Source organism: Montipora capricornis, chromosome 13, assembly GCF_036669925.1.
Source record: "Montipora capricornis isolate CH-2021 chromosome 13, ASM3666992v2, whole genome shotgun sequence".
In the NCBI taxonomy this organism is placed as follows: Eukaryota; Metazoa; Cnidaria; class Anthozoa; order Scleractinia; family Acroporidae; genus Montipora; species Montipora capricornis.
This window is the reverse complement of record NC_090895.1, coordinates 18234546-18261348: the sequence shown is the minus strand read 5'-3', so window position 1 is coordinate 18261348 and position 26803 is coordinate 18234546. Positions and strand designations below refer to the sequence as shown.

General features: G+C 37.4%; 2 protein-coding genes across 5 annotated transcripts in view; one reads left to right on the top strand and one right to left on the bottom strand.

Moving 5' to 3' along the window:
• The window catches only part of LOC138028239 (mediator of RNA polymerase II transcription subunit 14-like), a 54144-nt gene extending 39923 nt beyond the window's left edge, over window positions 1–14221 (bottom strand). For 2 of the 4 annotated variants that reach the window (XM_068875704.1, XM_068875705.1), the window contains exons 1-16: window positions 14085–14221; window positions 12675–12701; window positions 12247–12352; window positions 12027–12121; window positions 11608–11686; window positions 11290–11419; window positions 11054–11094; window positions 9675–9762; window positions 8500–8528; window positions 5508–5586; window positions 3253–3296; window positions 2751–2839; window positions 2246–2280; window positions 1373–1485; window positions 1017–1085; window positions 494–539 (exon numbers count right to left, since the gene is read on the bottom strand). In XM_068875704.1, coding sequence (XP_068731805.1) covers window positions 494–539; window positions 1017–1085; window positions 1373–1485; window positions 2246–2280; window positions 2751–2839; window positions 3253–3296; window positions 5508–5586; window positions 8500–8528; window positions 9675–9762; window positions 11054–11094; window positions 11290–11419; window positions 11608–11686; window positions 12027–12121; window positions 12247–12352; window positions 12675–12701; window positions 14085–14194 — 1180 coding nt within the window. In that variant the 5' untranslated portion in view covers window positions 14195–14221. The remainder of the gene's footprint in view (window positions 1–493; window positions 540–1016; window positions 1086–1372; window positions 1486–2245; window positions 2281–2750; window positions 2840–3252; window positions 3297–5507; window positions 5587–8499; window positions 8529–9674; window positions 9763–11053; window positions 11095–11289; window positions 11420–11607; window positions 11687–12026; window positions 12122–12246; window positions 12353–12674; window positions 12702–14084) is intronic. The other 2 variants (XM_068875706.1, XM_068875707.1) reach the window with 1 other exon arrangement.
• A 26-nt stretch (window positions 14222–14247) lies between these two features.
• LOC138028241 (UV radiation resistance-associated protein-like) overlaps window positions 14248–26803 on the top strand; it is a 33443-nt gene continuing 20887 nt past the window's right edge. The window contains exons 1-6 of the mRNA XM_068875708.1: window positions 14248–14406; window positions 19681–19816; window positions 20897–20931; window positions 21412–21475; window positions 21840–21937; window positions 22627–22716. Coding sequence (XP_068731809.1) covers window positions 14350–14406; window positions 19681–19816; window positions 20897–20931; window positions 21412–21475; window positions 21840–21937; window positions 22627–22716 — 480 coding nt within the window. The 5' untranslated portion in view covers window positions 14248–14349. The remainder of the gene's footprint in view (window positions 14407–19680; window positions 19817–20896; window positions 20932–21411; window positions 21476–21839; window positions 21938–22626; window positions 22717–26803) is intronic.

Below are 26803 nucleotides of genomic sequence, written 5' to 3'. Positions count from 1 at the left end.
TGATTTTAATGTTTTTTTACTTGTTGATTCCACAGAGGAAAAACAAGTATCAATGTCCAAAAGATTGGATAGTCACTCCCGTACTCAGTCACTTGATTTGGTTTTTTGGAGCTGCTGCACATGGTTGGCTGCTGAGTCTGGGAATTGAACCGGGCCACATTGGTGGGAGGCGAGTGCTCTCACCACTGCGCCATCCCTACACCCCAAAGAGAGAGATAGAGAGAGAGCTTGCTTTAGAAGTTACCTTTAGTGAGTTTCCTGATAGTATATCAACGCGATTCTTCTACCTTATCTTAAGCTTGTACAAAAATAACTGTGATCAATCACTCCTTAATTCTGCCACAGCTACATGTTGGACTGTTCTGTCCTTTAGTTCTAATTGTAGCACCAATTCAAATCATTCTTGTTATGTGTTGAAATATGGAGGCATTTTAAATATAGGCTTCCATTCAAAATGAAATACAAGGGAAACTATGTTGTAAATAATCAGTACCTTTGGAACCAAATGATACATCCTGAGACAGCATCTGGAGTAATTCCTTTCAGAACATAAATATTATTAAAAGAAAATCGAGAAAAATATAATGAATTATGCACTGTAAACTGTTAGGTTACTGAGAAAAGAATGAAAATGGTGCGGCACTATCAAAGGACATTGCAATCTTGATCTCGGATTGAGGACATCAACCTGACCGTACGAATATATATGTAAACGTACTTCTTACTAATTTTTGCATTTTTTTAAACATTTTTGTGAAAGCCAAGATTTTGCAAATTACCACAGTTTCTTTTGTAGTTCTAAAACAGGTTTAATTTAAAAGTCATAGGAAGCTGTGTTAATACTACAATAAAATACTGTACAAATATTATTAATGCACTCCACAGGCTCATAAACTGTGCAATGATCTCTTGGGTAATTTTATGTCAGACCAAATTGGTGATACATTTTGGGCCAGTGTGTCGGTGCACAAAATAGCATTTATTTAAATATATATATGTTAAAGCATGCAACATACCTTGAGCTTTACATTGGACTGTGCTTTAATGGTGTGTGTTAATAGTTTTTCAATGTACAGATCACCAGGCTGAAAAGGAACCAAGAAAGACACTATTGCAAACAAGAGATTTTGCATGTATTTAACAATCGCAAGAGCCAAGCAGCATTGTAGTGGCACTGTCCTCTGTATTGCATGGGCCCTCACTGCAACTTGTTCAGCAATAATTGGCATTTCATATGGTACCATAAAATTGCTGCTATATATGATACAGTGTGTAGTGCCAATCTTTCTAAAGAGAGTGTCTTCAAAGTGTTGAAACTGGTTAGAGCCACTTTAATGTACACTTACAATGACATTTAATCTAAGTAACTTACAGTAACTTTAGAGATGGAATCTGTCATAAACTCAGAGGGGAGAAGTGGGGAATGCTGAACACAAAGACAAGAGGGGCTGTCCGTCGAGTCTCCACAAATTGTAATTTTGTGACCTAATGAAAAAAAGTTTGAAGTTTCATTGACAGAAAACTAAGAAAAACAAAAGTTTATGTAAAGCACTACATGTAGCTGCAGCATGAAAGAAAGAAAGTCTGAATATAAACAATGATTATTAGTTAACACTTACATCAACCTCATCTTAAAATTCTGCTCAAATCTCCTGCAACAATATAACTGAATTTCCTTGCAGAATATATGGAGGGGTTTACAATTTTTAGATTTTTTGGCAATGACTAGTCATTTACATCTGCCCAAATGCAGCCTTTCACTAAAGTATATTTTGAGAGGTTTTACTCTTGTTGGCTGTACAATGTACCTAACAACTGTACAGTATTAGATCCACAAGGCATGCATGACTGCCTAGAGTTTGACTGTGCTGACAGGTCAGAGGTCTGTCGCCACTGTCTCAGGCATAAACAGTATTGTTTTAGTAAAAAGCAATGCACTCTTAGCCCCACAGCAAATCGTCTTGAGTAAATCAATGATCCAATTATGATATTTAAATTGTTGAGATGCAAATAAACTGCTGTGTGCTAAATGAGAGGCAAATAACAACTGCCTCATTAACCTCAGTAGATCAACTTTGAAAACCTTTCAAAACCAGCCCACATGACTGTCTGTAAGTTTCAGGAAAAGAAAATCAAAGAACAGTACAGGTTAGTGGAAATCATTAGAGGTAACGGTAATCAAGAGGAAGGAAAATTACTCTCAGACTGGTAAAATACATGTAATAGTGATTTAATTGTCACTTGCCTGGTTTCTGGCCCTGCTGGACAATGCCTTTTGCCCTAAGCAACAAAACAAGTGCAATGTACTGTAAGTGAATATCATTTGAGTAAGTGAGTGATTTTGGTAGTATTAAGCTTTGCAATTGAAGCATGCTGCATAGTTTACATGCATGCAACAATAGTCATGAATGACGATGGCTGCCTTAAAATTAATTTCCTTATAAATTATTAAGCTCAATAATGCATGCATTTTCATTGGTTGTTGCCTATGACCAGTTAGAGGATAGAGGCATGGCAGACGTCTTCATTAAAAGACATTAATAGATTCCATGTTGCCGTGCATCTATTCAGTAATACATGTACGTGTACTGTAGATCAGACGATGTCAAAATGTAGCAAGAACATCATTGTAATTTGTTATAACTGCCAATATACTTCACACACTTTTAACGTCTCAAAAAGATCAAAGATGACAACTACAGCATGCTCCACAGGTACACGAGTTGTGCAAAGATTTGAAATGTTCTCACCTCCAATAAGAAATCACCACTTTCTTTCCTATGGCATACTCCTCAATTCGGACATTTTCTCCCCACCTCTCTATGATCAATTGCTTGGCCTGAAAAATGTTCAGTTACATTTCAATACACATTAATCAACTCCACCCTTGAAGAGAAAAACAGGTCCACGTGGAGTGGAAAGTAAAATATTTTTAATGCTGTCTAAGACAAGCATTAAATTTCAATTGCACCGGGATGAGGTATGACTTTAGGAATAGCAGGGAATGATGGTTTTTGGGGAAGGGTGGGCTCTGTGATGAGACCACTAGCTTTTTCACTTCTCTCAATGACAGATGTGTTTCAGTGCCATATCATTGTTACGTAGGTTGAGTTTGTGTTTGGCTCTCTAGTCTGCACAAAAGGTTTTCATTTTGTCAAAAAATTAATAGTAAACTGTTTTGGGGGGAATTTGTAGTTTCCCAAGTTGTAAGGCCAAGAGAAAATTTATTTTTGTTTCTTTTGCAAAACATACCTGAAACTGAAGGACTTGCAACTGAAGCGAAAGGCAAAACGAATCTCAAAAATTGTTAAGGAATAATAAACAAAATGTTGCTGTTTCACATTCCCCAGTTATTACCACTTACATGTAATAAGTTAACACAGAGACATGTAACTTGCGACTCTTTTCCTTGGAACAAAGCTGGGGATTTACACCACCAATTTTATGCCCAAATATGGACAAACATAAGGTTACTGGTAGATCAAAACTGCACGTGCAGGAAGCTATGTTCCATCCAAATAAGGAAATTTCTAAACTAAGAAACACCCAAGCTCTGAACCAGAGTTAAAAGTGTTTCAACGTTATGAGCTTCTAGTTAGTTAACATGAATGACCTGTCCTAATACACCTTTGCTTAATACAGTGTGTAAAGAGTCTTGGGTCTTTGGTTATAATAAGGGATTTCAGCAAGCCAACAAGTAGGTTCTTCTTAGACAGTGCACCCTATACAGTCATGTATACCCCCTCCATCTGTCAGTGCTCCATTTTACGTGTATTTAAAGCTATACCTACATGGATCAGAAGAAAGTTAAAACAGACGTTGAAGTCACCGAGGAATCAAACTGGCGACCTCTTGCCCCGAAAGCCGCGCACTGACCAACTGAGCTACACCTGCTCCAATAACACACTTGTAACACACTGCTCCTATTATGGAAGTTACGGATTTGAATCCTGCCTGCAACTTTGCTCTTTTTAATAATCTGCCCCAATTTGCTTGTTGCCAAGCAACCAGTTTATCTTTTTTCTCCCTTTCTCACAGATAAATTACACCATTCATCATCAATACATGTAGCTGCATTAACACATAATTTTGCAATGCATGACAGTGTCAAGCTTGCAGACCACCACCACACTTTGTCAAAGAAGAACCTACAGTACATGTAGATACACTGTAAGTGACCTGCCTTCCTAAGAGTTCTAGTAGCTAATTGGTGAGTAGAGAATCAAATTGCTGTCATATCATAAGACTTCATTCTGCCTAAGACAGGCAAGCAAGTGTAGCTATAATGGGCACATTACACTCAGTCACTATCAATAGTGCATCATTGACCAATTGACTCCTGGGGGTTCCCCATTGATGAGTAAAATCATCTGGCGTTAGACAGGCCGCTTTAGGTTGGTTTAGGTATCAAAGGGATAATGGGATATACAGGTTTTTCAGTGAGTGAATAATGTCTTACAGAACTGAGAAAGTCCCATGATTATAATTATAATAATTATTATAATAGACCCTTCTGCATAATGGCGGCAAAGGATTTAAATGAGTTAAAATTGAACTGAAGGAAAAACTGATTCCAGAAATAGAAAGAACACCTTTACTTTGGTACCACCTGTAACCCTGCAAAGTTTCAGCATATATACCTCTTACTAACAGAGTTCGAGGTCCGTACTGTAAGTTACGGGCCGAGTTTTTTCCCGTTTATTTATGGCCCAAGCGCGAAGCGCGCGGGCCATAAATCAACGGGAAAAAACGAGGATCCGTAACTTACCGTACGGACTGAGAAAACAAGGTTAGTAAGATATTTATTATATCTCTGAGGTTAACCAGCACGTGGGCAAGGAAACTAGTCAAAGTGAAGCGGAAGGTTCAACTGCCACAAAGAATGCCGTGCCAAAATCCCAAAAACTAAATCTTCTTGGCTGTTAAGTTTGAAATAGTTGCTTGCAAGATTTGAACAGTTTTCAGTACAAGTTTATGCAACAGAAATGACATGAAAAACTCGCTAGATGATGTTTTGTTGAAATTTTAAATTTAGCGGGCTGTACAGCGGGCCGTACTGTAGAATACGGCCCGCTAATTTAGCCAATTACAGCGTGGGTACTATCTGAGAGATATAATAATTATTATTATAGACTTCATCAATGGCAATTACAATCATTATTAAATGGTTAACGCATTGACCCCTCGGGTGCCCTAAGACTCCCCTGCAGTTGACGAGTAAAGTCATCTGGCATTAGACAGGGTAAAAATCTGTTAAGTCTCACTCCGAGGAGTCAATAGCCCATTTCCGAGTTGCTGCATGCCTGGTGCACAACCATTCAAATGGAAATGAGTTGCATATTCTTATTCAAATCAAACTAATTTCCCTTACAATAGTAAATATTGTTTAGCACCAAGACTCACTTTGAAACCGAGACAAACAGCAACTCGGAAATGGCCCATTGGTTACAAAGATTCTTCTAGTCACAAAATTACTAAATCTTTTCACTTGAACAAAAAAAAGATACGTAAGCACTTGTACAAATCAATCAAGGGATCCTCTTCTACAAACAGTCTTGATTGAACAAGTTGATGAATATACTGTGTCTGTAAGAGAAACATAATTATTATTCATTCAGTCCAAGTTTGATGAGTACAAAATTGTCAGTAGTTTAACAGACTGCTGATGAGATTTACATGTAAGTTGAATGCTTTCCAGTCACAATAAATGGGTGAGAAAAACTAGGGTTTCAGTCTGATCTGATATACATATCGCCCAAATTTGTTCAGTTACATGAAAAGAACGATGATGACAGTGTTCATCAGCTGCGCTTATTACAACAAAAGTTACTTGTAATAATGACAGAAAAATATATGTGAACTCTGGAGAGAATCAAGTTAAGATGCTGATCATCACAGTTATTGTTAATTAAAATAATTAATACCTGCGATAAACAGAATCCTAACTTGATTCTGTCCGCAGTTCAATTTTTTACCACAATTGCTTGTAATCTCGCAATCTCATTGGCTAATTTGCCGTTGTCGATTAGAGTCTAGACAACGCTGCTCGCGTCATGCTTGCGTCAATTTGTCACGCAATGTAATAGCCAATCAGGAACGCTCATTTTGGGAAATAAACCAATCATATTGCGAGAAAGTTATAGACAACGCTTGCTCTTTCTTTGAATTATGATTTTTGTCACGCTCTGAAATAAAAACTTTCTTTGGCCTTGAATATTGTGGTAAAAAACAATGACATTGTATATGACATTGTATATTTAACAAATCGAAAGTGGTTCAGCGTTGTCTGTACTCTTATCGACAACGATATTCGTCATCACAGTGGTTCAAATATGTTGTGGACTCACTCGCCTGCGCCTCTTGAGTCCACAACATTTTTACCACTGTGGTGACGAATATCGTTGTCGATAAGAGTACAGACAACGCTGAACCACTTTCAATTTGTTAAATATACAATGTCATGTAAGGCTTTCATACATGTATAATTTACTTTCGTCATATCTACATGTACATGTATGTCCTCTACAGGTTTGATATAATGAACAATGACCGACTCCAAGATGGCCTGATAGCTCAACTGGTAGATCACTGCACCAGTATTCATAGGTCAGGGTTTTGATCCTGTTCAAGCCTGAATTTTTCAGGCTTTCCTTTCGTTACTGCTCGTGTACATGTAACGTTAATCAGCATCTTAACTTAATGCGCTTATTATCAAACAATCCTGGACACATCTGTACCTTCTACCTTCACCCTTTTTCTCTTTGTCTTTTTAATGAGGGTAAAATGTAATTTAGGCAAAGTTAAAACCTAGCCAATTATAATGCAGCAGTTTTGACTGGGATACATGTATTTGGGGGGTACAATTGTACATGTACCCTAGGGAGGCTTGCAGGGTTATTGCCATGTGCTTTGGCTCAAGTTGCTTTTCGCTTGCTTGCTTCTTTTCCCTCCCTCCCATATTTTGGGGTCAGTACATGTACAAGTTGTATACATTCCGCACACTGGTTTTTCTCAGTGATGTGTTGACAGGTGCCTTGAAGATGGACTGTGGATTGGTTGCCATCTTAGTCACCTCCTTGATGCTGAGGAGAGAGCTGCCTCCTTTCTTGCTACCTTTACAATACCTTCCCTCCAATAAATTTGGCATTATGATTGTGTTTTAAAGTGCCTATGAAGTAAAAAATACTTTATGCCTATTTGAAAGAGTTTTCAAAATAATCAATAATGGCCTTTACAGTTTGGAAGTATCTTTTTTCGTTTCAGATATATTTGAGTTTTTGTGTTATCAGTGGTTCCGCTGGAAGATAGATCACAAAACCAAGAGTATCTCTCAACGTGTAACAGCGCTATGATTCAAACTTGGCATGAGTAATAACCTTCAAGTAAGGTGCAAGATGGTGCAGAGTATGACGTAACCATGCCAACACTTTTGCCTCCAGACCCTTTTGGTTATAAATGAAGTTTCTCAATTTTCTCTCAAATCAAGCAAGACATACAGATAGTCCTGCTCAAAACACACACAGAGCCCATGTTGCTGTAGGTCTCCTAATCAACTCATTGAGTGTGAATGATCTTTGGTTAAGACAAAAAGCGGAAATACCAGTTCCCCACAACCTTGATCTGGAAGCAAAACGGTTGCCATGGCAACTGTTCAATGGGTGTCATTTTCTTTGCTGACTGATTAACATTATTAGTGCCAAGTTTGAAGAGAACTGCGGTAATATTTCTAAGGATATTTTAGATTTAGTGATTTGTGTTACCCTTGGAACCACTGATGACGTCATCAGTTTTAACACAAAAACCTTTTAAAATATCTCTCCAATGATATGAGATATTTTAAAAAATTAATGAGAACACCACGTTTCCTTTGTTTAAAATATCTTTCAAATAAGCCTTAGTTATTTTTTGTTTCGTAGGCACTTTAAAAGCACCATAATTATAAATTATAGCCAGGGCTATGCTACAGCTCTGAAATACCGTAACTGTGACAACATACATGTAGACCATGCAATGACCTTCTTAGATCGGTTTTCAATAATATTGAGTGTCGAAAGTAATAAGTGAATTGCTTTGCTTTATGATTACTTCACTCAGTGATTGGTTCAAAGTTCTCACGCCACTTTTTCAACCAATCAGAAGTGAAACCCACATAAATCGTAGCTCCCGCGTGCACATTTTTCCTGCAATTTGTGTTGGCTATGTTCAGTTACTTCGAGCTTTGATTGGTTTACCGGATTGTCTCCGTCCTTTTTGATTGGCCAAATTAATTACTTTGGTTTTGATTTTATGACACTCACTTGAAACTTGCTCTATAGCGATAATGATAATGATAGCAATAATGATAATTCTATTTACGTCCACCAATACATGTGACAGGCATTTTTTTGCCAGCTTTAAGATGTCTTCACTACATTTGTACATGTAACAGCACTCACAACTTTGATTCACACATTAGGACCCCATTTCCTATTGCTAATGTGCATTAATTATTTTTCTCACCTGAAGGGCATGGACAAGAGATTTTCCATCTGTTGATGCGCAAAAGCAACAAGAAACATGGAATAAACAACAAATTTAAACTGCTACTATCATCAAATTTTTATCCCTTGAATTTTTAGGTTTATCACATAGAATTTCAGGAAAGATTAGAAACGTTGCCAAAGGTGGCCAACAAAGCCTTTAATATCAGGGAGGTCTGGAATCCAGTATGTTGCCATGGTAACAAAACTGGTATGCTCATACACTGTATTGTGAAGCACATCTACTAGAATCTTACTGCAAAGAATCAAGCATTTCTGATCAATACAAATTGGCTGAGATATCTTTTTTTCATCAAATCTGATCAAAATTGAGTTTAAGACGTCATCACTTGGCTAATTTGCACATTTTAAAAACTTGAATATCTCTAGAACAAAAAGAGATAACTATTTGAAAATAGTAAACAGCAGTCGTTTTCTTGTACAAACTACATGCTTATGTCTTAAAATGGCTTATACAGAAAGATGCGAATTTCGTCATAAAAACACTTCAAGGTACAGTACATGCACTTAAAACAATGTTAATATTTAATAGCAATTGCAAGGAAGAGAGATGTGTCTTGTTTACAGTGGGATATTCATTCCAATAAAAACACTAACCTTATGACCTAATATAGATTGGTGCTGAAAAGTTGTATTTTCAACTGGATGAGGAACCAAAGAAAAAGTGGAAAATGCTATCTGTTTCACACTTTTGGGGTCTAGGCCCAAGGGGTCTTAAGTCATATGATCAGTGCTTTCGTCAGTTGCTCTTTTGCTTTCTGCCATTGTTGACTAAAATTTCAGATTCTCGTCTCTCTTCCAACCCTTGATTAACCAGAGAACTTTACAGTTTTGGCTGTTAGTATTCAGTTTTACCCAATCTTACAAGTTATGCTGTGCAGGCTTTCAGTAGTTATGCCTTTATTGTATACCATGCTAGACTGAGTTTGTTCTTGAAATAAAATAGTCAGTTGACCGCTGTCAGCTTGAGAATAGCTCTACACCTGTCAGCTTGGCAATAGCTCCCAGAGTTCTGTGAGTATGTTTAAGTGTTAAGTGACAGTCATGATTACAGATGGTAAAGAATAAAATATTAGTAAAATGTAAGGACAGGAAAATACCTACTGTAAATTAAACTAATGTTTTAAGACTTACCCCCTGTTTCCATATCTTGAACCAAGAAGTCAATTTGTAAAACTCTCCATGGAATTGTAGACTCGTCCCCCATTAAGGTTAGCATAACCTATGTGCAAAAGGAAGTGAAATAATTCTATTGTACTTTATCACGGTTATTGTCGTCTCTGTTTGCGGGACACTGGAAGGACTGGCTGCCTCCAAACCTGAGAGGGTCCTCATGTGATGTACTTCCTACCCTTCTGAGCAGTCAAAAAAAAAAACTCAAAACTGCTGCCAACAAATATTATTAATTTGCAATTATTGCAAAGAAAGACTTTATTGTCATGAATTTCCATGTCTGTAATAATTATTATTGCTTTGAAAAAATAACTACAGGACAGCCTCTGGGTAAATCTAATCTTGAGCCCATTTAATTGCTCAGTAACTAGACATGTACAGTACCTACTGCAGTACATACAGTAACTATAGCAGCATAACATCTGTAATGTGCCATCTTAACCTACTCCCTCCTGAGAGTGATACTTACATTATACATTTTACTCTGTCTAATGCCAGACAATTTCACCCATCAATTGTGGCAGCTTTAGGGGTGAATGGATTCAACTGTGCTTAAGAGCAAGGGCAATGAGATAAACTGGTACAGGAATATAATTATCATTATTATCCTTTCACTGTTTTCACTTAAAGTGGTACTATGATCAAAAGCAAATCTTTTTTTTTTCTTTGGATCTCAAAATAACTAAACACTAAGTGACCCTTAATGTCAGACAGACACTTGTTTATTTGAACTGGAATTAATAATTATTAGTTTTCCTATTATTTTAATGGTAGACCTGCCATTACTAACTTGAGAGAGAGCTGGATTAAGGAGAAAATGACGTCAAAGACCCACTACAGCTGTAAATGTAGTTTAAAAATGCAATGTGTGTGAACACGACTGAATTAATATGCAGTTAAGGTAGTTTCTGGCTTTCATGTTTTGCTTACATAATAAACTGTGTAAATTTACACACTGAAATTTTAAGCTATTGAGTGAATGTTGTCACTTTTCCCAAGATCCATCCCTCTGAGGTCTAATCAGTACCGGTAAGTTTTGAATGTGAGTAATGGCAGACCGTGAAATCCAAAACTTACACACAAAGTACTGGTAAACAGCCTTTGGATAAAAATCAAAGCTTAACTTTTTCCAGGTAGGTGTTAAGCAAACACACTTTCAAAGTTTGAAGAAAACAGGAAGCAATTTTTTGATCATTAAGCACCACTTAAATTGCTCCAATTCGGCCATAATACAAAAACATCAATCATAAAACATACAATTACTTTAAGGTAAAAGAAAGAAAGATTACCTTACAGTGTATTTTAAAACATTTCCAACCTTCCTTTGTACCAACACTAACCTCAAATTCATGTTCGACGTGGAATTTTACTCTTCCATCAGCTGCAAAATAACCATTTCAAATATATCAAAACATGCTAAAGGCACCAATTTAGAGGAGATAACTTAAGCTACAGTTGGATGTTTACAAAGTGTGGCAGATTATTTCTAATTATTAGGAACCACTAAAGAAACAGGTTGGCGTTACACAGGCTGTGAACGAATAAAATACACACTACATGTACATCTGGCACTTACCAATTACCATACTCCCCATCTCTGGTGGTAACTTAGAAGTCACCAATCGATGTTGGATGACTTGATTCAGTCTCTGCAATGTTCTACTCTTTTCAACAGAAGTTATTGGATCTGGAGGCACAATTTTATCCTAATGGGAAAAAAATACTAGACTAGTGCACATGTACTTTGAAAATAATGTAACATCAAACTGTTGATACCAGAGCTCTGTAAGGTCAACAATACATTCCACATGGACCACTACTGACCAAAGGGCTCACATCACAAATAATAAAAATATATAATGTCATACAGTAAGGTAAAACAAAAATGCAATACCCTGATGCATGTTGGTAGTCTGGGATATGTTCCACCTGTAAGAACATCAACAGCTGCTGGCAAGCAAAAAGTGGGCAACCTGTGGAATAAAATTCAATACATGTAACTAACAATCACTTGATAAATTTTAACTGGGTGAGTAATCAAATTGAGCAAATTGGACATTATAATTAACCCATGTTGTACTGTTTTTGGTGGGGGAGGGGGGGGGGGGAGAATGAAGATGACTTGGTAGTGAGATTGGCAATTTGTAGCATCTTCTTAATTATGGACCAGTGTACTAAATGGTGACTTCCCAGGTTTGAACACAAAATCCGACGAGTTCAATTTGCCCGAAACCCAATTTTTGTGTAAAATTGCTAGTGAAAACCAATGGGAGTTTCATGGTGACTTGGTTCCATGTCTGTAACCTTCCTTACCTTGCCTTAACTAGAGTCTCTCGTGACATTCGAGCCAGCATATCAGCAGTGTCTATAAACAACATGGATTGCTTATCCAAAATTGTTGAAATTGCCTGAAACAGAAAAAGAAAACCCTTAGTTGTCATGACTCATGCAAGGATTAAAAACTTATTATCGAGACATATGGAATTACTCACTTGAACTCACAAGAAAACTACAATTTATTAGAAATACTGACCTGACATTTGTCAACTCGATCTGCACTTGCTGCCCATTTCACTAATGCCAGGAGGCGCACAAACTGTTGACGGGTGCGGCTAGCAAATTGCACGATTTCAATTTTTCTGCAAAAAATAAGATAGCAATACAGTAAATAATGTTACCATTAAAGATCTTCAAAATCCTCGACCTATATACAGTATTTATAGGTACTGTAAATAGATATGTAGATAGACCTCAGCTGCAGGCAATGTCCCTTTAGTAAGAAGTCCAACTCCTTACTGTACATAATGGCACACAATAATGATAATAATATTTACTAATTAAGTTACTGTCTAAAACACATGTAATTGCTATTACAGTACTTTGAAATTAACTTGTCAAGAATGAGAAAATAACATAAAACCTCATTAAATTTCAGTGTTCATGTACAAGAATTAAAGTTACCTCTCTATATCTGACTTTCTTGGCAATCTGCAATAAGGGAACAACATTAACTTTTATATTCATTCAGCCCTTTAAAATCTTCAACTTTCTCCCAAGGAGCAAAGCAAATAGCTTACTGTTACAGGTACATGTAAGGAAAGGAAAAGTTACCCTGGGTGCCAGAGGAAATCTCTTCTCAAGGTCCAAGAAAATATTAAATGATTCAAAGCCAACAGTCAAAGGATAGATGGAATGTATAACTGGTGGCATTACCCGAGTGCCTCAGTTTCATGTACATTGTGAGAAAATTCAGTTACAATTATTATTCCAAACTTGTTTTGACATTACCGGTGCATGAGAAGTAAGGGTGTTAAAAGATACATGTATTTCTTTCCCAAGGTCCAGAAGCCCAGGTCTGAACTCACCATGTCCAATAAAATCCATTTGACATATGAAGTGCTTTCTGTTTTACCAAAGTTCAGAGCTCAACAACAACTATTTCTGCGCAATGCTCCAGACCAAGCAGGACCTCTTAATGAAGCTAAGTCACTGGCCTACTACATTTCCTTAACTTTTCCAAAGTTCTCTCTTCTTCACTTGACCCTCACAGATAGGTAATTATAGAAAGAGTGCTGAACACTTTATCACTTTATCGAAAGGATATATTAAAACAACAAACGGACAGCTGTGTCTTGTTACTTCAAATAAATTGAACTTCCTGAACCCAAAAATCAACATAATCACAGTTGCAGACCCAAGCAGAATTTGTGTGATTGACAAAAGAAGTGCTAAGAACTTTACTACACATTTGTACAAGTACAACTGTAGCATTTCTCAACTACTGCACAATATGAAAATCACAACAGACAGCATGCATAATGTGATAAGCCACTGAACAGGTTAGAGGAAAAATATGAACTGATTTCAACCAACGTTATAACCGAGCCCACAGGAGGTATCTCTTCCTTCCTATAGAGTCATTGGTTTCGAATTATTAAATCGACTGTAGTGTTTTCTCAGAGCTCTGAAAGGCGTTCACTGCTGAATTGTTGCTAATGTCCTAAGTAACAAGCGATTGATCGTGTTGGCCATTCGTGCATCTTAAAAGTTGTACGAGATCAACTTACAACGCTGCTTATGTGTACACTGCAGTGTAGTCCACGAAAAAATAATTGGGATCACATCACTAAGACGGCAAACTCCCGTGATATCTGTACCAGGATTTTACAAACATATCAAAAGTCTGCTTGCGGAAGTCAAAGCGAATCAAGAGGATATCCGATTGCAATCAGATCAAAGAAAACAATATATTTTAATATATGATCAATTGACAATTCTCTACGTACATATGATTATGCCCTCACAAGTTACAGTCATGGCTTATAACTTGATTAAGAACACAACGACACCAGCAAAACAAGATATACTCACAGTTCCGATAGCACCGTTAGCTCATGGTATGTCTTCTGAAGAAGAAAGTCTATTAACATAGAGAGATTGATTTTTGTACTGCCGACAGCTTGAACTTCTGTCGGCGCCATGTTGGAACTGATTGCCGGCGCGTACTCTACATGACATGCGTAGAGTTTTAATAGTTCCGATTTCGTTCCGTTTAACATGGCGGTCAGGTGATGGAGATATCAAGGTCATTGATCTTATTTCACTATGAAGTTGGTGAAACTGTAGCAAGGCTGCAATGGCTAGTAAAGAAAGTCTTGGGCGAGTGCGACATTTTGATCTTATTTCTCAACAGGTGAGGGTTTATTTTTTTCGCTTATACTTGCTACCATCTTCATCTTTCGCGCATGCAGGAGCGAGATAGATGGATCTATGGCTGGAGTTCAATTTATTTTAATAAGGTGCCACCTTCCTTCCAAATCTCAAGAATTTTTGTGGTGGCAATTCCTTTCTTCCGAGCCAAGTCATTTTTGCTACACTTTTTGTTCTTCGAATAAGACTTACCGGTTTACAATTAAACACAATAAACATACATTGTACAAAACGAATTTCGTCCTAATAATTTACAGTGTACATAAGCCTTAAATAAATTTGTTTATGTACGAAGCTTTAAAACAATAGCAATCAGAGAGCTTTGGCTAGCGATAGTTGTTTTCTTTTCATTCAAAACCATTTGTAACTGGGAATGCAAATATATAAAACGTTCTTGTTTTGTATAATGCACCAGTCAATGAAAACCCCCGCACCCCCCGGGCCGGGACATAGCGGGGCATTTGACAAGCGCTTACTTCTAAAGTTGCAAAATGCCCCACACCCCAAGGTCAGGTTTTTCTTCTAATTGAAGCTTACGACCCCGCTCACATTCCCCTGCAGTCTTTTTGAGTGGAAGACACAGGCTAATGTAAATGGTGTAAACTTTATATGTCAAGTGACACACAGTTTATCTCCATTGACAAGAGAGGAAGCATCAGTAATGTCCACCGATTCATTCCAGTCTTGATCAAACTTTTGAATAAAGTAACTACATCCATGCGTGACCATGCGTGAGGTCAAGATGACTGGATATTGGCCAAGTTCTTTTTTTGCGTGTTTATGGACCAAGACAAAGTCGAGGTCTATAAACACGCAAAAAAAGAAAAAAACAAGCTTTGTCAATAAAGGATTTATTATATGACTTAAAACACCAAAAAATGATCTTTGATCTTGCGAGACCAAACGAGAAATCCCGAGCGGGCAAGATAGCTCCTGGCCTGGTCAATTATTTCCCTTGAGTGCAACAAATTCCTAAAGTTCCCAAGGGAGTCCTCTCCTGTTTCCCTAAAGGGGCAAAATGTTTCTTAGGAGTCTAGCCTTTCCCAACACAGCAGTTTTCTGGATCACTACAAGTCTGATTCGGACATGCAACTACTAGTAGATAGATTCTCCATGGCTGCAAACCAGTTTAGCCTAAAGATCAACATCAAGAAAACAGAGTGCATGTATCAACCGGTCAAATTCATCTGCCCTCCACCTGAGCCGATAGACATCACAATTGACGAAGTGCCTCTGGTCAAAACCACTGACTTCACCTATCTCGGTAGCACTGTATCCAGCTCCTCCAAGATAGATAAGGAACTCCGGACACGGACAGGCAAGGCGAGTGCGGCATTCGGCAAACTCCAGCAAAGACTATGGAACAACAAACATGTCTCCATCCGGGTGAAATGCAAAGTCTACAGAGCTGTGGTACTGTCAACCCTCCTATATGGTGCAGAAACGTGGACTATTTACAGAGCCCAAGTTAAGAAACTGCACGCTGTTATGATGAGGCAATTGAGGGACATCATGGGCATCAAATGGCATGATAAGATCACAAATGCTGAATTCCTTAGGCGTGCAAACCTTCCATCCATGGAGGACATTCTTGCTGAAAAGAACCTAAGATGGTTAGGCCACGTTCATAGGATGGATCATGACCGACTCCCTCGCCAACTGCTGTATTCACAACTCTGTTCTGGAAAGCGAAATCAGGGAAGGCCAAGGCTGAGATTCAAAGATGTAGCAAAGAGAAACATGAAAATGAGGAAGATCCCAGTCAACTCCTGGCAGACAACCGCGAGCAACAGAGATACATGGAGATCTGCCATCAAACCATAAACAGTCTTAATCGTATCGACTGACGGCAAGAGAGAGACAAGTCTGATGGTGGTGCCAAGCTTTTTGATGTGTTTGTCAAACTTATCAGATACAGCCCCTAATGCTCCGATCACAACCGGCACTACAGTCACTTTCTTCAGCTTCCATAACTTTCTTATTTCTTCCCTAAGTTGGTACTTCTCTAATTTCCAGTTCTTTGTCTTTTACTTGCACATCCCCTGGAATGGTGACGTCAATGATCATGGCCTCCTTTGCTTGCTTATTAACAAAGACAATGTCTGGTCTTCGAGCTTCAACTATCCTGTCACACTTATTATTATTATTATTATTATTATTATTATTATTATTATTAAATTGTAAAGCCTTATTAGCACCGGCAGATCTTCTACATTTTCTCAAAGGAACAAGTCAGTCACCTACAGACTGTAGGACTAAGGGTCAAGACCACTGGTTGCATTTGTTCCTGGTAATCCCTGTTCAACCTCTCTGCTGCACCTGTAAATAGCCAACTGATTTGCCTTCAGCCAGTTTGTGGTTCTGAATAGTTGTTGTTGATCTGTTTTTTTGTTTCGTTGACTGTGATTCATTGGCCCTTAAAAGCCCTTATGGGGCCGGAGGGGCAATTAATTATGTATGTATGCAAGGTTGCTGCGTGATTGTCACCCGGTCGCCTGGGACACCTTATTTTCGAGCGTGGGTGACCAGAATTCTGAACAACTAGCCCAAACGGGCGCCTACTTGATTCATCCTCACTTTCTTGTAATTCTGGGCTCTTGAAAAAATGACTCGGGCAACTAACTTTTAATGTTGGAAGCCGGAAGGGCTCCCAGAAAATATTCTTAGGCAGCAACCTTGAGTATGCATGTATTATTATTATTATTATTATTATTATTATTATTATTATTATTATTGCAGGGCTCGAAATTGCGACCGATACGGTCGCCAATGCGACTAAAACTTTTAACTTGGCGACTGAAAATTCGAGTTTAGTCGCCATTTTGGTGACTATGTTCCTCTGATAAATAAAACACTTAAGGTGAGAAACAATTTCCTTAGTCTCATTTGCAAAAGGAAATGCAAATTAAATCTGTTTACCTTTTCCAAAAAAACTTGAATCGCGACCTCCGAGAGGACATTACAGCGGCTTTCGCATGATGATCGCGGGCGCAACATTTTGTTCAAAGGCCGCTGCATTCTGTCGCAGATTTGGTCGCAAGGAACCGGCTTTCACCATGTCCTCGATCAAGTGAGACGAGTCTACACCGAAAGTCATGAATTATTTATCACAAGAGAAGGATACACTGAGCGATTTTCGTAATTTGGTGTACCGGTAGTCTAGAAATTACCAGGAAACAAGATCGTTGTTAGAATGCAAACAAGAAGCGTTTCAAAGCCTTTCAAAAACGTTTGTTCAGAGCGTACGATTTCTCGCATGCGATGTGAAAGACGCAGTTGTTCCTGGCCAAAGTAACCCTGAAATGTTCTTATTACTTTGTTCGCTTACTGCTTAAGGTAAGATTGTCACGCAGAAGTGTTCAGGAGTTTTTTCTTTCGTGTTTTCATGTTTTAAGTCATTCAAGATCGAGTATTTCGCTCTGTCCCACAACCTCAGCTGCCACAATCTACCAGAAGCCGAACAACAATGCTAATTAAATGAGGCTCTAATCTGAGTTTCTGTTCTTGTACTAGCTGGCGACTGCATTTTTGCATTTGGCGACCATTTTTTCTTTGATAGTCGCCAAAAGGCGACTTGGAATTTTTTTAATTCCGAGCCCTGTATTGTCGACAAAGATTGTACAATTATTGTTTGGTATTTTGGGTATAGTGTCTGGTTGGTTCAAGAGTTTTTTTGAAAAATTTTGGAATTTCAGTTGACAGAACATATTATTCTAGGACGAATGCAGGTATCCACAGTTATTATGACCACCCCAATCCCTCAGAAGATGCTTAATCTCTTAGCCCCAGGTCCAGGGCAGAGGCTAAGCAGTGTTTATGTTGCAGGTCATTTTGTTCCTTAGGTTCATTTGCAACCAAACTAGGTCATTTTGTTTCAACCTAGGTCAACTAATCTTGTTTCAACCTAGATCAAGTTGTTTCAACCTACAATGGAGGACTCCTTGGGACGGATATCGAAAACCTTCCTTCCAGAGCCTTTTCTTTTCACATATTCAAATGTAGCATAATATGCACTTCTCTAACCACGTGGATACCACGAATGGCCCTCCCCTCCCCCCTCCAAACAATGTTGAAATGAACAAACTCTTTTAGGACAGGGTAAAGTGTACAGCGCCGCACAAACTACAACATTGCTTGGGGGGTGGGGGAAAAGGGGAGAAATAAAGGTAGATCATGTCAAGCGTCCTAAGAGTTTTGTCCCCCATTGTAGGTGAGTTTGGGGCAGGTGCAAAACACAGGTCACAGAGGTCATTGTTTTACCAATACAGATAGTGTCCTAAACATTCATTAAAGCTAACCATAAGCCTAATTAAGCCTTAAAAAAGTGTTAGGGTTGTTTCTGTATTGGCAAAACAATGACCTGTGACCTGTTTTTTGTACCTGCCCCAAACTGACCTACATGTACATGTACAGTGTAGGTTGAAACAAGTTGATCTAGATTGAAATAGGTTGACCTACAACCCTGGATAAAAGTAGTTGAGACCTTTTTCAAGTTAAAGTCCTTTTAGACGATAACTACAACTCCTCCTACCTCACCCAAAACAAAGACGTTGTATATGGAGAAATGCAAATAACCGAGATATCGCACAACATTGTTTGGGGGAAAAGGTGGGGCGAGGGGGTTGTAACTAGAAGAGACATTGAAATAAATTGCTTAGATACATGTAAGGAGAAATAAATAGGAATTGTCTCAACAATTTTGTCCAGGATTGTGGGTTGATGACCTAGTTTGGTTGCAATTTAACCTAGAGGAACAAAATGACCTGCAACATTAACTCCTGCAGAGCTTGAATATGTTCTCCTTCAAGAAAGTCAAGAATTATTTTTATTATTATTAACAAATAATTGTTGTTATCGTAAGCATTGAGTGTACAGTAACTTTTCTTTTCTCGGCACATTAACGTTTAATACTTATTTTGTATATATTGTCATGGTTTTTTTTTTCTAGTTTATAACCCATTGACACCTCAAATGCCCTAGGGCGCCCCCAGTGGATGAGTAAATAATAGTCTAGCTGGCGTTTCAGACAGAGTAAAAAAGTTGTCTCTCTAGCAGGGGAAAATTGATATCAAACCTGTCATTTAACACTAGCTGGAACTTTTAAAACCAAAGGAAAACTGAAAAAAAATGTGCTTTATAATAATTAAGATAATTACCACCCAGGTTACGTTGGTTACATTTTAAATTAATCTGGCTCTTACTCAAGCCTACGCATGGAAAAAAATGTTTCATTGATGGGTGGTAACTTTCTGTTTAGATCCGTATAAGACACCTCAGGAGTATTTCCGTACGCAATCTTCTGCCAAACTTCACTGTCTCAGGAGAGTGTCTCCTAGACCATTTGTTAGAAACGTATTTCACCTTGCACAGTTCTGCTAGCAGCAACCAGAATGGTATGTACAATACTTTGGACAGAAATTTATATCTTGATTTAGGTCATTTAGTAAACCTAATTTACATTTTATGTATAGATACTGTACAATGTACATCTACAGTGTAAATGGAGATCTGCATCTATACATGTATACACATGTTGCAGCACTCAAGTTTCCACATTTTTCCGATGCACATAGTAAAAGTGACATACTTGTAGTTTTTGAGTGGACCCATTATATTGTTAACCCAAGCGGCCCCCATACAGTATACAAAGTAAAGTCTTCTGCATTTAGATAATATCTACATGTATTTAAGTATCACTTTCAATAGCTGAAAGGGAAAGGGTCACAATAATGTCCCTGAGTATTGCTGCATGGTAGTCAGATGTTCAACCAACCACCCACCACGGATGCATGCATATATACAGTACTTTTTTAGCATAAAAATTGAATAATTAAATTAAATTATCTGGTCTTTTTGTGCATGCATGACTGCACTAATTTCCTCCGGAAATACCACTGAGTTTGAAGTGTTCTTTGGGGTCAGCGAGAAGCTACTGATTTAGAAATGGTTTAACATTCTCTGTTTTTGGATGTCCCCTAATACACTTTGTTTGACCCCCAAATTTTGCATAAACTGTTGTTTTTAAATGCTCTTGGGAATGATTATAGCATCCCCAAGAGCACTTGGAAAAAACATTTTAATGAATAACCAAATTTTGGTTTACGCAAAATTTTGGGGCCAAACAAAAGTGTTTTATGGGGCATTGGAAAATAGGGAATTGATTAGATAAGAAACTGAATTACATGTAGGACCCAGGCAAACAAAATAACATAAAGAACAGATCCCAACTGTAGAAAAGTCAAGCTGCATTCTTAATAGGTGGAATGAAATTATAGCGATTATAGTCAGTTGCAAGGTAGATTAAACTGCTCTCATGGTTTGACTGTTATCATTTTCTCGGTAAATTTATTTATTATGGTATTTACATTCTTTTTAAGGTGTTTGGGTTTTTTTTCTCCGACTGGTTATTGTCAGTTTTATGTTTCTGCCAATTCCTTGAAACAATAATTTTTCTCCATTTGTTTGTTCATTAGCTATCTACACTAGTGAGAAAATCAAGTACTCCTTGGTGAGTATTAATGTTACAAAACAAAACTACTAAAGTATAGCCTGCAGAAGACAAGCAGTAAGCAGTTGAATTACAAGTCATACATAGTGGTCCACAACCCAAGTGACTACCTTTGAGACAAATGGTCGTACTGTACAGTATGTCTTATTATTATTTTTGATATAATAATAATAACAAATAATAATAATAATAATAATTACTATTATTATTATTATTATTATTATCATCATTATTGTTATTATTATTATTATTATTATTATTATTATTATTATTAGTATTATTAGTATTATTATAATTAGAAAAGATGAAAAACAGTCAGACAAAGTTGCAGTAAAATGATGTGCGCAGTGGGTCAATTTGCCTGATTCCCAACTCTTGGTAACACCATGTGTTATCAGTCAACATTTTCAGAAAGATAATGTTTACATTACAGTAAGTACAGGATATGCATTTATATCCACTGTTTATTGATGCCTACAGAATCCCACGTGGGCCAGCTTTGACCCATCATCATGGACTGAACGGCACTTCACTGCAAACACTTGTATCCTTTGATTCATTTCTTTTTTTGCATATTACATTTACTGGAACTTTATTATGATTCAATATGGAGATGGTATACTGTCTCAAAAGGACTGAATGATTGGGTTCATTTTTACTCAGCTTGTTGGCAGTGGCAACCCCTCTTGGCCAGCTATTATAATATATTAATTTTTTTTGTTGATATCTTATTTAATGTTATTATTTTTTTATTGACAAGACAAGTTTCTTTCATTTTGTTGAGAGGTTTACGGGATGTGTGTATTACAATTCAAAGTGTGTTCTGTGTACAACAAGGATTAATTATATCATGGAACCAATGCACTACAGTAACAGTGTAACAGTACATTTCCTTGACTTGAAATCAGCTTTTACTGTTAGAATATGGGGTGGCGAAGCTGACAAGTTCCGTCTCATCATCGAATGGAAGGTTCATCTTCCATCTTTAAAATACCTTGGAGATCAGGTGTGTCTGTGCTTCTGCACCCATTAAATTTTAAGGATTCAGTCCCAGTACATTTACATGTACCCTTAAAAAGTTTCTCATCATTGTAGATTCAGCATTGGTATTCTGACTGCTCTGCTTTGCTTTCTTGGGGAGAGTGAATCACTATTTGTTTGCTGAGTGTTTAAAATTCTGCATGCGACAGCTACCTATATATTACATCTTCAACCTTCCAAACTTCAACTTCAACTTTTCGATTCAAAAACCTACAGCTGCAGCGCAATTGCGCGACCGTGACAAAGCCCCTTTAATGTATTAAATAATTATTTTGTGACAATTAACAAACAAGAACATGTATGACCATGTTGACCAGGATAGTTCTGCCCTGTTGGGAGGGGGGATGGGGAGAGGGAGGTTATACACTCTACTGTGTTTGTTCTCTGTATGGGACCTTCTCCTCTACTATACATGTAACTGCTGAAACCTCGACAGTAACAGGCTTCTATGGCTGGCATTGCCAGCAACCCAACCTTGAATACTCATTCGTAATTAGTGTATAACCTGTTATACTGGGTGCGTTAGGGGTTTGGAAAAAATAACCACAAAAATTAATGTAAACCTTGCATGCAATGTTTTTTTGCTATACATTTATAAACTCATAAATAGAATTATTAATTTTATTAAACAAATAAACCCTTTTTTTTTTTTAGGTGAAGTCTGGTAAATATTTCCACAACACTATAATATTTGGTCTCAACGATGGATATTATGGGGCCCCTGGGCTTCATTATGTGAATGAGGTAAGAAAAGGGGATGGAAAGTAGAGACTCTACAGGTTTTGTTGCATGTGACTCAAACGAAGTTCACAGGTCAGTAGGGAACTCTACATCACAGGACGATGACAGCTATGATGAGTACGAATTTTCCATTATGAGCATGCTCACTTCAAAAAATGTTGGCCTCCAAACCTTGTATGTGCATGCTCAGTACGGAAACTCGTAGTCGTATTCACCCCAGTCCTCTGATCCAAAGGTCCCTACATGTAGTTCTATAGGTGTTTTGCACCAGTGTTATAATTCCGCAAAAGACACGAAATGGGGAATTTGTGAAAATGGAGTTGTAAAGGTGCAGGATAAATGTGACTGTGCAGATGATAAATGGGACTTCATGCGATGGTAAAATAGGACTTGCAAGGAGTGCAAAGTTTCCTTTTTTTACCAAGTTCTGCTGCCTGTGATGGCATTCCTGGTGATTTTTCACGAACTGATCGAATTGTTAAAAAATGAAAGTGAAAGTCAGGATAGCAAATCACATTACAGTGGAATCTCAATTTGACGAAACCTCTACATAGTAACGCAGTCCTTAGTACAACGTTCGTCAGCATGGCCAAAAATACACTAAAATATATGGAACAGAAACTCAGGATAACAAACCTCCATGTATAATAACTAAATCCTCATTATAATGAACACAATTTGAAGGCCCAAGTGTAAAATGTACATGTACCTCAATAAAACAAATAAGTAAGTTTCAACTGACACAAGAAAATAATTAATGATGATTACAAAATGGACCAACAAAAATGAAAATTGTAATGTTATAATATGCTGTCAACGTAGAGAAATCTACAGTATCCCTTTTATCTATTGTAGCATCTAGAGTAGTTTTCACTTGTTTAAGTTCAGTCACATTAAGCAGACTGGAACTCGTATCCTGAGAAATTAAGCCTTGACTATAATATTACAGTAACTGTTCGGTTTGCACGTAACGCAGCTTTGTGCAGTGGAAATTGTAGTCACAGGTCTTCAAAGTCTAGATCTTAACAACTAGTCACAGTTCAGAGCAGAGTACAGTATAATTATAGAGCAATGAAACATAAACAATGTTACAAAAAAAATTGACTATACTTCAATGTAACAAACATTTCTGTTGTTGTTCTAAAAATTTATTATAACAAGGTTTTTGATGTAACGAAATCTCGATATAACACTGCCTTAAAGTGAGGTTTCACTGTATATCTTCTTAAATTGCATTGTAATAATAAATTTGTCCTGTTTTTGCTTTCAAATTGAACTGGCGATGTGGTTTTCACAACAATCACAAAGCCCTGCAGAAAAAAAAAATGCTGATTATTGCAGTTCCACTGTTTGCTGTATGCACAAGATCTCAACACTGAATCTCTCACTTGTAAGACACTAATCTAAAACGGAAGTGAAGCAAAGTGGGTTAATTATGTAGATTTAGCCAAGCTTAAAAGTGGAGCTCTTAGCTGTTATTTTATTCTAACTTACTGGCTGTATACATGTATATGGTTAGTGAAAATAAAGGGTTTTCCAATTATTGTCCGCATTTTGGTGTTTCTGGGTACTGCTTAATTAAATCAGTTTCCTCGCTTTCTTCTATAGAAAAATTCATTGCCTATTAAACTAGTGAATTCCACGGTAACTTTCACATGAAAAACCGATATCACAATGTAAGAATCACGATGCAATGAGTGCAATATCGGTTTTTCAAGTGAAATGTACTGTGGAATTCACCATTAGGCAATGAATTTTTCTTGAATCGCACGAGTTTTAAAAGAAAACAAACAAATCCTCAGCAAGGGAACGGAAAGGAAAAAAAACAATTTCAGAGTCAACTGTCAAAAGCCAGCGACTAGGAATCACGCTAAAATTAGGTCAACAAAGAGTTTTATTGATGTACTTTATTCCACTTTGAACGAAATCATTCACATTTTGATTTTTCTCATTGAAACACACCAGCTACAAATGTAGGCTTGGAACAAGAATTGGCAAAATATGCCAACCAAGGAAGAACAAACTTCAAACAAGATCTCCAACAAATTACCTGTATGTGCTTTAAACAAACTTCTGAAAACGCAAGCTAGTGATATTTCTCCATCAATTTTATGAGAACTCATTACGATAATTTATGTGTTTATAACATAAGGGCAAAATTTTCTTGTCACTGTCGAAGCACATCGAAAAACAGTTAAGCAAATAGAGTAAAAAAAAAGCACTTGTTCGTTCGCATTTTAGAGCAAAACAAGCAAACCAAATCAACTATTACGAACTACATGTAAGAGTAGAGATGATTGCTATTAATTTAATTCCAGTTGAGAATAAAAATTTGAGTTTCATTTCCAGAACAAAGGGAAAAAAAGATTAAACCATTTTTTTTTAGATACTCACCCACTTGAAATAATGCGTCGGTGAAAATAACAAATGGAATAGTGTCCAAGTAAAGAATTTGTGAAGTAATTTCTTCCACCAAGGATGAGCTATTTCTGGTATTCTGTTTTGTCATTTTAATTCTATTTCTCACTTCTTTCGTTTCTGTTTTAGTCATACACTGTAGGTCGTCCAGGCATCATGCAACGTTATCAGATCTTCTAAAGATAAGCTTATGCATTGCAATACAGAGAAAAAAGCAGTTCTAAACAAATGAAAATAAACACTTACATGTAGCGTTATGATTATATCCCTCCGAACCGGCGGGTCCAAAACACAGGTCACCTTCCACAAGTCACTCGTTTCAGATCATTGTTTTACCTTTTTAAAAGTGGCCGAAAACCCTCAATTTGGCTAACCCCTGGCCTAAAAACCCTAATTAGGCCTAGGGTTAGCCAAATTGAGGGTTAGGGTTACTAACCAAAAGGTAAAGCAATGACCTACAACGAGTGACCTGTGGATTGTGACCTGATACTTGACTTGAATAACTGCCTAGCCACCAGTGTGGACCACACCTATCATGATACAGTGTATGTCAAATTGGATTGAGACTGGTGAAAAATGCACAAAGAAAATATTTTTCAAACTGTTTTCCACCTGAACACGTTTGGAGTTTTACTTGACGTACACTATTACGCCTAGTTATGTTTAGGTGAGACAACCTGGCTTGAGCGTGCAATCCAATAGAAAACCAGTGACTGGTCAGCAGTCAACTTTAACAAAAAAAACAGCTGACCTCGATGGGCTCTAAGCTTGAGCCAGTGATATGGTCATGTGATGCTGGTCAGCAGATACCTTGTTTTCACAGGTGTCAATAATTTGACCATAACATGGAAGTCCAATATCAAAGATGTATGACGTAAACTAGTGTGATACTGGTCACATTGGTATACATGAAGAGGTGGGCGTACAGACAGATGGTCGATGACATCATACCTACAACCAAAATTTCTCGCATGAATGGGTTACCATATGGTAACTATGGTCTAACAATGGTGCTTCGCACGCACCTTTGGCACACGGAGCTCTGCTATAAAGGAGAGCCACTTTAATAAATGCATATAATGTATTCTTTGAACAAACATACTTGTATGTCTGCTGTACAATGCACACCTCTGACCAGTTGGTTGAACGGCAGACTAAAGCGTTCAGAAGGTCATGATTTCAACTCCAGCTGGACCAACAATCAAGGTGTTTTAGGGTGGTGTCTCTTTAACTACCAAGCTGTTGCTATGGACTCCTTCAAATAGTCATTTCTCACATTCCTTTAACTCTGCAGTAATCCTTTTTTGCCAAGTGTGTTCTATTTAACATTCGATTCACGTGACCAAAACAGAAAACGCCTGAAAACTCAGCAAGTTAACTATGTTTTTCACAAATTTTTAAGTCAACAGTGTGAAAACATTCTAACACAAAATCTGTAGCATGGATTTTAAAAGAAATTATTTCTGAAAAAAACTATGACATCATAAGGCCCTCCTTTGGTACACTTTTCAAAATATCAGTTCTATTTTTTATCCAATAAGAAATTCCTTGCTACAGTTCATGAAGAATGATAGGACAGTGCTCATACCTTAATTTTTTGGGAGCTTTTACCCGTTTTTTACTGACATGCACGGCAGAGTACTGGGTCTAGTTGCGCATGCCCCTTTTGATT